This window comes from Tupaia chinensis, unplaced genomic scaffold (assembly GCF_000334495.1).
Source record: "Tupaia chinensis unplaced genomic scaffold, TupChi_1.0 Scaffold000707_1, whole genome shotgun sequence".
In the NCBI taxonomy this organism is placed as follows: domain Eukaryota; kingdom Metazoa; phylum Chordata; class Mammalia; order Scandentia; family Tupaiidae; genus Tupaia; species Tupaia belangeri.
Window position 1 is genome coordinate 853,162 of NW_006160230.1, and position 10,708 is coordinate 863,869.

At 36.1% G+C, this 10,708-nt stretch overlaps 1 protein-coding gene across 3 annotated transcripts in view; it reads right to left on the minus strand.

The window, feature by feature from the left end:
• CNBD1 (cyclic nucleotide binding domain containing 1) overlaps positions 1-10,708 on the minus strand; it is a 468,077-nt gene that overhangs the window by 187,721 nt on the left and 269,648 nt on the right. For all 3 annotated transcript variants that reach the window (XR_336323.1, XM_006160740.1, XM_006160742.2), the window contains exon 6: positions 1,840-2,033. Coding sequence is in view for 2 of the 3 variants with exons in the window: in XM_006160740.1 (XP_006160802.1) it covers positions 1,840-2,033 (194 nt within the window). In the remaining variant the exon portion in view is untranslated. The remainder of the gene's footprint in view (positions 1-1,839; positions 2,034-10,708) is intronic.

Below are 10,708 nucleotides of genomic sequence, written 5' to 3' on the forward strand. Positions count from 1 at the left end.
AATAGCAAAATTAATAAAAATAATAATAATAATAATAGAGTTTGGGTCCAGGTTTAGCTCACAATGTCTTCACTTGGTCCTTAGACCTACCCCATAACAATTTCTATAACTCATAAATGCATCATTCAAATGGAAATTTGATAGCTTGCATAACCTCCATGGTGATTTCTTGGTCTATGTGGTAAGAGCTATTATAGTAAAGAACAAATAGAAGCCTCCTTTCTGTCTCCTCACTCTAGCCAAAATAGGTTATTAAAAATAACATCATATCTCAAGGGAACGTCAGAGATGAATATCGCTCCCAAAGACCAAAGCAGGATGCAGAGCTGGGGGCTCCCACCAGGTCCTCATTGAAGTCACAAGTTTGGCCCTTAAAGCAAATGGCATAACAGTCATGTCACTGGACTCCCACGTGACCAACCTTGGTTCAAGTGCCGGACCTGATGGCTTGAAACTCATACCAGGCAAATGTATGCCCGTGTCCAAGATCCCAAGGAGAAGAAGGGGTTGCAGCATGGCCATTCCCCTTGGGGGAGTGATAACTCATTCTCATTCACTGTCAAGGCAAAAGCCTCTCAAAGAAAAAGAAAATGTACCCTTGAACATTGGATTTGACTACTACAAACTCAACAAAGAAAGAGCCGTATTTCAGGCTATTATGCCAAATGTAACGTTTTCACTAAAAGTGGCTAAGACATCAGGTACGTGGCTTGTCACACTGATAGAGCAAATATATCCTTTTCATTTAAGTCAAGAAACAGACCAGAAATGTTAATAATTCATATGCGATGGATGAAAACATATTTTTCTGGGCTTTTCTCATTTTTATCTTTGCTTTTCTTTCTTGACTGTATTCATGCTTATTTTCCTTCATCTTGATACCGGTTCTAGGTTTTTCTGACTTCAACCTATAGTACTTAATTTGTTTTAATTAATTCCTTTGACTCTTTTTATTTCTGGTCATCTTAGCTACCCTAAGTAAAGAACTGAATTTTCAGCAACAATTCTAGTCAAAGTAGTCCTGTTCCCTATGTGGAGTATCCAGAGATTCAGAAAGGTATCATTTTTTTTTTTAAATGACTAGTAGTCTTACAATATTACACATAGGCAAACTATTTTCTTTAAGAAATAAATTCTGGGGACCAGCAGTTAGCATAATGGCTATGTCGCTGAACTCCCATGTAGTCGACCACAGTTCAAGTCCCGGACCCGGTGGCTTAAACTCACACCGGGCATGTGTGCATGTGTGCATGTGTGCCCCAGATCCTGAGAGGAGAAAGGAGGAGAAGGGATTGCAGCATGGCCATCATCCCTTGGGGGTGATTTCTCACTTTCTATCTCTCTGTCTCTGTCTTTCTGGCGAGCGCACATGCCCTATAGCAAAAACTTCTCCAAAAAATAAAGAAAGAAATTCTGGTTGTAATTTAAACAAGTCCTTAATTATCTTAGCATTTCCCTCACAACAAACATGATAAACACACTCGGTTGATTTCATTTTAAGTTTTTTCATCATCGATTGTATGTTTTTCCCTCCTCAACCCATTGTTCCTTTTTCACATCTCAAACTACCATGTTTCCTCTTTCAGTGATCAGGGCACACTGACCTTGTGTCAACTAAGTACACCAGACAATCCTGGCCAGAGGGCAGTATGACATTGAAGGGATTCCCTCATCAAAAATTTTCATTCAAATTCCAAATTAAATATGAATAGCATAATTTATATGTTGAAGGATGTACCATTTTAGGACTTGAATATATTTGGATCCAGATATCCTGAACAGATCACATTCTACAATCATGTTACCTTGTTGCTTATGGAAAAAGCCATCATCTCTTACCATTGAATCACGTGAAGGTGGGAGCATCTCAGCAAGTTTAGCACTTTCAAGGTCATCACTGAAGATAAAACTCTGTAAACTCTGAGGTATGGAACAGACTGTTGAGTCATTTTCTTTGATCAGATTTTCAGGCACCTTTGTTTGAGGTCGAGCTAGGCCTTTCAGTATTACATAAAATCCATCGTTTCCAACCACTGAAATGAAACAAAACCAAAAAGATATACTATGTGCTTTATTTCGTAGGCTCTTTGATACAGATGGGACTAACACATATGTTACACTTGTACTTTTACCATGTTTCTTTCCATTTATACTATGACAATTTATTGTAGCACTTAGGCATTTGCAAATGATTTACTCAAATAACAAGAATAATAAAGGCATGTCTGTGCATTTGGAGTATTTTTTTTTCATAAATTATACATAGTAACCAACCCTTTAATGAAACCAAAGGATTCTAGGGGGAAAAATTATGGCAATATCATCATTAATAAATTTAAGGCATTATGAAAAATGTACAGCCAGAAAAGCCCTTGAACATTTTTAAGTTAAATCACCCCGAAACTATGTCATGTTGCCTAGTTTATATAAGCAACAATCTATACCTACTACTCATTTTTACTACTCTTTGCTCATAATGATGATCACTTATAGAACTTAATAGATTCTTTAGAGAAGGTGACTGATTATTATCAGAAAAAGAAACCGTCTCAGACTTTCTTTACTTCACAATATAAATCTTCACAATCTGTCATCCATTCACAATTCCTCAGTTAATCTGCTTTCCTGTACATCCTGCAAGTGCATTTACTCATGAGCACTTGTGGCACTTCCATCAGTTCTGGCCCTTCTGATCTCATCCTTCTGAAGAAGCAGGGTGTGCAAGTAGATGCTTTCTCTAGTTCTCAATTGCTTATATTGCTTTATAGGTATGGAGCAAATTACTGAAGTGCTATGAGGCCATCTTTTTTTACATTTTCCTTATTGACTTGCTGTAAATAACTACTTTTTATGAATTGATTATCAAGGGCTATTGGATTTCTTTTTATATCCTAGAAGTTGTCAACTCCTTGACTTTTGTACATTTTTGTAAATTGTGTACTTATTAGTGGAGCTCTCTTGGTCACCATCCACATATAGTGCCTATGGGAGAGTGAACATGGGGGAGAGATGGTCGCTCTTCTTTAAGGAAAGATTGTACACAGATCCTTGAGCTTAAGTCAGATCCCTTTCTGAGTAGCACAACATTAGTTATTAAACAGCTAGTCTGTGTGACTAGTGCATTGCAGAAATATTGCTTTTGTAATAGCTATCAAGTGAGCTATATGAGAACTGTATAGTAATAAATGCACTAGAAGGATCAATAATAATACATTTTGTAAGACTACTAATGAGTTTGATCAATTACACAGAGGCAAAACATATTTGGAGGAAAGATATATTCGAATATATACATTTATATTTTTAAAAGAAAATCTATATAAATTTGTTTAACAGGTTAAGTTCTTTTTCATTATCCTATTCTGTACAATCCTTTATTTATTTTTTTCTCTCTTATTTTATATTTTTACAATTAAAGTATGAATTTATTTTGGTACAAAAAGTTTTTTAAATCCATACATAGTTTTCCCATTACATGTATTTCCATGAGCTTCTCTTTTTCCTGAAACTATTTTTTAATGAATTAATTTACATTCATTCCCTAAGCATCGTCATAGCACACTAAATGTGATTTCCCATCCAGAATATACTGCATAGTGGCTTAATCATGGATGTTATAATTTTCCATTTCTAGTTACATATATATGTGTGTGTGTGTATATATGTGTGTGTGTATACACGTGTGTGTGTGTGTGTGTGTGTGTGTGTATATATATATATATAGTACCCCTATTTCTGACCCTCTGCCCTTTCTCACCTACCTCCCACACTATCTCTGGTATGTACAGTTGTTTTCCATTCCTATTTCCCCCACAATTTATTGATCACACAATTTCTTAAATAATCTAACTACTTTCAATAGCAAGTTCAGCTGATAATTTCAAGAAAAGCAGTTTTAACTTTAATAAATCAAAGACATGCTAAGGCTCTTTACCTAAAACCTAAAGCCAGGAAACAGGTTAAGATTCTGTTTAAATAGTAGGCACATGAACCTATTGACAGCTCAAGACATGACAAAAATCCTTAAAATTGGAAAACGAAGCCAAGAAGAAAATCAGCAATGTTTTAGTCAAAAATCATAAAATGCTATTTCACCAGTTCAGTCTCATGTACTTTATCTTCTGTTATGGTTCCATCTTCCTGATTAAATTCTGGGATATAATATTCAACTCTAGACTTGTCCCTATGAGTAAGTTGGCCATTTTCTTAGTTTTTGAACTCTTATTCCTGTGTGTCTTTATTTTCCTGGTATAGCACTCCCTTGAGAACTTCTTGGAGATATAGTCTGGTGCTGGTAAATTCTTTCAGGTTCTGTTTATCTGAGAATGTTCTTGTCTTTCCTTCCCATATGAAGGATAATCTTGCCTGGTACAGTATTCTTGGTTGAAATTGCTTTTCTCTTAACCCTTTGAATATATTTTCCCATTCTTTCCTCACTTGTATTGTTTCCGATGAGAGGTCTGCTGTCAGCCTGATGGGATATCCTTTGTAGGTAACTTGCTGTTTTTCCCTTGCCAGTCTTAGTATCTTGTCTTTGTCTGTGGTTTTCGTAAATCTGACTATAATGTGTCTTGGACAAGATATTCTTGGGTTGATACTATTTGGGGTCCTTTGTATTTCTTGGGATTGGATCTTTGACTGCCTCTCTAGGTTTGAGAAGTTTTCTTGCAGGATTTCATGGAATAGATTATCAATACCCTTATCAGTCTCTTCGACTCCTGGGATACCAATTATACAGATGTTTAGACATTTGATGGTATCTAATGTTTCTTGTATAGTATTCTCATTTTGGGGGGCAATTTTCTCAGTCTTTGTGGTGGATTTTTCTAGGCTAGCAATTTTCTCTTCTACATCTGAGATTCTATTTTCCGTATGAGCTAGTCTACTTTTAATACTTTCAAGGGAGATTTTGACTTCCTGTATTATAGCCTTCATCTCTAACAGATCCCTTTGATTCTTCTTTAAAATGTGTATTTTCTCTTTTAGGTCTTGCAAGAATTTCCTCACCTCTATTTATATAGACTTAACTAGCACTTTTTAATCATAGAATAAAAGTTGTGAAAAGTGATGTGTGAAATAATCTCACTGAAAGGGCTGATAGTTGCCTACATAATCTGAATTCTCTCCTATTCCTTTACAACAAAAACCATAATTTTACTGGTTGTTGCATATGCATGCTAAAAATCATACCTCCCAGACACTCCTACATATGTGGTCATGTGACATCCTTCTGATTAATAAAGTATTAGAGGAAATTCTTGTTTTTCAAATATGTACAACACCTCTTCTTTTCTTGCTATCTGAATCTAGATATGATAATCAGGACGGGGCAAGCATTTTGCAACTAACAGGAAAAGGTGAGGAGACTCTCAGAGACCTCATTCTAACACCTTAAAATCATTTATCACATGACTTCTCATTAGGTAAGGTAAGTAAATAGCGAAATGTATTTAAATAATTTCTTTCTGTTACTTAAGACTAAACATAATTTTTATATATAGATATTGTGGATATTTCCTTTAATTCTAAACATAATCAGTTCATCTGTTAACAACCAGTAGTTACATTGTCACAGAGAATATGTACTCCTATCTGAAATATCAATTTCAATAACTGTATTTAAAGAATAGAAATTTTTGCAGGTAAAATGGGTATAAATAAAATATTTTTCAGAAATTTACCATCCAGGGAAGCAGCAGTTAGTGTAATGGCTATGTCGCTGGACTCGCACATAGTCAACCGCAGTTCGCGTCCCAGACCCGGTGGCTTAAAACTCATGCCAGGCGCGTGTGCATGCATGCCCAAGATCCCGAGAGGAGAATGGAGGAGAAGGGATTGCGGCGTGACCATCCCCTCTGGGGGGTGATTTCTCGCTTTCTGTCTCTCTGTCTCTGTCTGTCTGGCGAGCACACGTGTCCTATAGTGAAAACCTCTTCAAATAAAAAAAAAAAAGAAATTTACCATCCAAATGCAATGCTAATTGGTTTGAAAAAAAATCTATCTTTAATGAAGTTGGAAATTATAAAAGTAGTATTGTGTGATTATATGCAGGTGCTTTCTATAGAACTGAAAATTATTATCATGTGTTAAAACAGTTTTACAGAGGACCAGCAGGTGATGTAATGCTTATATTGTTGTATTCCCATGTAGTCGACTGCATTTCGAGTTCCAGACCTAGTGGCTTAAAACTCACACCAGGTGCATGTGCATGTGTGCCCAAAATCCTACGAAGAGACTGGAAGAGACGGGATTGTGGCGTGGCCATTCCCCCTGAAGGATGATTTCTCACTTTCTGTTTCTTTGTCTCTTTCTCTCCAGAGAGCGCATGTACCCTATAGAAAAATATCTCTCCAAAAAAAAGAAAAATTCACAGTTATCTTTGCCATACTGTGCATTTGAACAGAAGTACCTAATTTATAGATAATGATTAGGACACCAGTGCTAAATCAGGAACTGCTAACTACAAGTATCGTGCTCCAAAAAATGCGCTCACTTTAGTGATGAATATGACTCCTCTGTTCAATCCAAAGAAATCTTCCTTTTCTTCAGGCCTTTGCCTAGTGACATTGAATTAGTTTACTAACCAGTCTCTCTTTACAATGCCTTAATGTTCACATTGACATATTATGTATATAACATTAAGGAGGCCCCTAGGAGTTAAACTAATTTGGAGAATTTAAAATCTATGGAAAAATATTTAGGTCAGGAAATATCTTGTTGGGCCAGCTGGTGGTGCAGTGGTTAGAGTGACAGACTCCCACATGGCCAACTGCACAGTGTGAATCCTGGACCTGGGAGCTGGGTACGAATGCATGCGTGACCAAAATCCTGAGGGGAGAATGGAAGAGGAGGGATGGCGGGGTGGCCATCCTCCCTAGGGGATGATGCGTTCTCACCTCTCTCTCTGTCTCTCTGGTAAGTGCATATGCCCTATAGCAAAAATTAAAAAGAAAAATTAATGACCTCAACTGACACTTAAAAGAAAAAAAATCAGTATAAGCTCTTCTGGAAGTAAATGCTAGAAGGTAATGCTGCATTTAAAAAGTCAAGAGAGGGTACTGTATTTTAAAAGAAAATATTTTTATTAATAGTACATCAATATAATTTTTAAAGCTTTGTATATATCTTTTATTCTTACTATTCAAATAAGGTATTATAAATAAATCAAATGCCAGTCTAGTAGGCAAGTGGAGGCCCTAGGCTTAATCTCAGTGTTACATTTATTGTGTGATCTCAGGAAAATCACGTATTTCTAGGTTTCACTTCTAGTTCAAAAATAGTCATGCTAAATAAAATTATCTACATATATTAAAAGTATTTCTTTGGGATCAACAGAGGGTGAAATAGTTATACACTGGACTATCATGTAGTCTACTGTGGTTCGAGTCACAGATTTAGTGGCTTAAAACTCATGCTGGGTGCATGCGTGCCCAAAATCCCCAGAGGAGAATGGAGAAGTGATTGCATCAAAGCCATCCCCCATAGAGGATGATTTCTCTCTTTCTGTCTCTCCATCTCTCTGGCAACATACATGCTTATAGCAAAAATTTCTCAAAAAAAAAAAATTTCTTGAGCCAGCCCTATGGACTAATGTTAAAGGACTCAGATCCCACAAGGCCAAATGTGCAGTTTGAATCCTAGCCCTAACACCTGGGAAAATATGCTAGGTACATGTGTGTGTGTGCCCTAATCTCAGCAGGATGGAAAACAAGGAGACTAGGTTATAGCATGTCCACATGCCAATAGAGATGCTTTCTCTCCCTCTCTCTCTCTCTGTCTCACTCTCTCTGGTGAGAGCATGTTCCCTCTGGCAAATTAAAAACTTAAGAAACAGTAACAACAACAGCAAAGTATTTCTTACTTTTTCAATTATTCATTGAATGTAACAATTTTTCTATGGTTTAAATTACTATTAAAAAGTTTAAATATGGGCCAGGTATAGGCACATGGGTAACACAAATGGACACACATGGGAAAGATCTCAGGGTTGCATCCAGGGATCTCTCAGGGCATGTCAGGTCTACATGCACATGTCTATCCAGCCCACTGAGATGAGGTGGATTGTGGTGTGATCACCTGGTTGGGGCTGCCTGTCTCTCTCTCCCTTTCTAAGAAAAAATAAATAAATTTATTTGTTTTTAAAAGAGTTTAAGTAGTGCTATCCCTTGGCATGGTGGTAAAGGCAGCAGGATCTTACATGGCCTACCACTAGGTTCAAGTCCCAAACTCAGGGCATATGTGGCTATGTTCCCAAAATCCCAAAAGGAGGGAAAGTGGAGGAAACGGGATTGCAGTGTGACCATTCTCCATAGGGGGTACTTTCTCTTCTTCCTCCCTGTCTCTTTCTCTGTCTCTCTTCTGACAAGCACACAGAATCTCTGGTAAGATTTTATTTAAGGTTTTAAATAAATTGTAAATTTCAAAACTAATACACATGACCAAATTTTACCAATGAGAATATAATTTTCAGAAATTAGGCCAATTTAAGGATCAGCAGTTGGCATAATGGCTATGTCTCTGGATTCCTATGTAGTCAACCGCTATTCAAGTCCCAGACCCAGTGGCTTAAACTCATGCCGAGCATGTGTGCATGCATGCCCAAGATCCCAAGAGGAGAATGGAGGAGAAGGGATTGCAGCATGGCCATCTCTCTGAGGTGTGATTTCTCGCTTTCTGTCTCTCTGTCTTTCTGGTGAGTGTACACACCCTATAGGAAAAACCTCTCCAAAAAAAAAAAAAAAATTAGACCAACTTGGATTAATATACTTTTACAGAAGTAGATGAAAAAACTGTAATTATTATACAAAAAATAAGTAACAATAATTCTTAAAATATTACATTAAATAATGTTACTTTGGAAAATTGCTTTTAATATCAAAATGCATAAAATATTTTATCAGACATCTCACATAAATCTGTCTTTAGTTTTTCATAGTTACTTAGATTATTTCTTTTATCATTTAACATAGTTTTCAAAAAATGATAAACATTATCTTTTCTCTAATTGATTTTATACAGAATAATTTTACATCTTTATAGAATAAAGTACCAGAAATTTTCTCCCAAGCTACAAGTACTATAATCATTTGCATTATGTTGACAAGTATTTGCATAACATTTAAGCCAAGTTTATTTTTAAACTTCATCAATAATGATTTCATTTATTACTTAAAATATTCTTTTAAAATTAAAATCACTGAAAAGTTACAAAGAAAAAATTAGAAACACCCATACTTAGACAAATCAGAATCGTTAATAAGTGCTTTTATCTGGAAACAGAAAGGTGGGATTAGAATAAACAAAATTTAAAAAGCTTAAAGAACAAAATATTTGTGGAGCTGAAGTAACTAGAATTTTTATACATTGCTTGTGGAAGTTTAAAAATCATACAATTATTCTGACAGATAAATGGTAGTTTATTACAAAATGAAACATACTAATCTATGCATCAGTAACTCAGCATCAGTAACTCAGCTTTTAAGTGTTTACTCAGGAGATATTAAAATAGCTGTCCAAAAATGGACTTGTACAAAATGTTACTAGCAGCTTTTATTTTTTTTTTTCAGAAGTTTTTGCTATAGGGCATGTGTGCTCACCGGAAAGACAGTGAGGCACAAAGAGATACAAAGCAAGAAATCACCCCACAGGGGGGATGGCCACACCGCAACCCCTTCTCTTCCATTCTCTCTCAAGATCTCGGGCACACACGCACACGTGCCCAGCGTGAGTTTAAGCCACTGGGTCCAGGACTCAAACCGCAGTCAACTACATGAGAATTCAGTGACATAGCCATTACGACAACTGATGGTCCCACTAGCAGCTTTATCATGAGAAGAGGTGGGAATGGCTGAGATGTCCAACAGGAAGAAAGCTGTCTGTCCACAGCGTGAAACACTACTCAGTCTTAAGAAAGAATGCTCTAGTGATTCACGCCACATGGCTGTGTCTTGAAAGTATTATGTTGACTGGAAGGAAGTTTTCACAAAAAATACATGCTGTTTGATTTTATTATAAAGTTCTACCCATTTCATGTAAAACAAATTTACAGTGGGAAAAAGTAAAAGCAAACAAACAAACAAAACAACAGAGAACAATTGCCTCTAGATAAGGGGCCAAAGATTTCCTTGTAAGATGCATAGAGAGCACTTTGGGGTGATGATAAAATTCCAGAAATTGTTAGGGAGTTGGTTTACTGTAGTTGTCAAAACTTAATGATACACTTAAGTTATGAATATGTACATCGCGGTGTATAAATTTTACTTTAAAAAAATAACAGCCTAGAAATGAATATTTAGTTCTAGGAGAACTCTTCAGTGTTTAGGTGTGAAATGTCCTAAAGCTGTGATATTTCATGCAAATGAAATTAGATGCAAGTGCAGTGGAAATCTGGAGGAAAACAATGAGTGTCCATAAGATGATGATATTTTTGAACTCTCTGTCTTGAGCATACTATTATATACCAGATACATCCTTAACATATTATAGAACCTAACCATTTGTATCCTCTTAACAATCCTATAAGTCAGGTGCCAATCTTACAACTGAGGAAACTGAAGGTCATAGAAATGAGAAGTTCTTCCCAAGTTCAGAAAGCCAGTAATGATAGATCCAATATTTGAACTTAATTAGCTGTAGCTACAGATTATGATGCTAGTCTCTGTAAGTCTATAAAGTATTCTCTGTCGTTCTTTCTATGTCTCTGTGTATG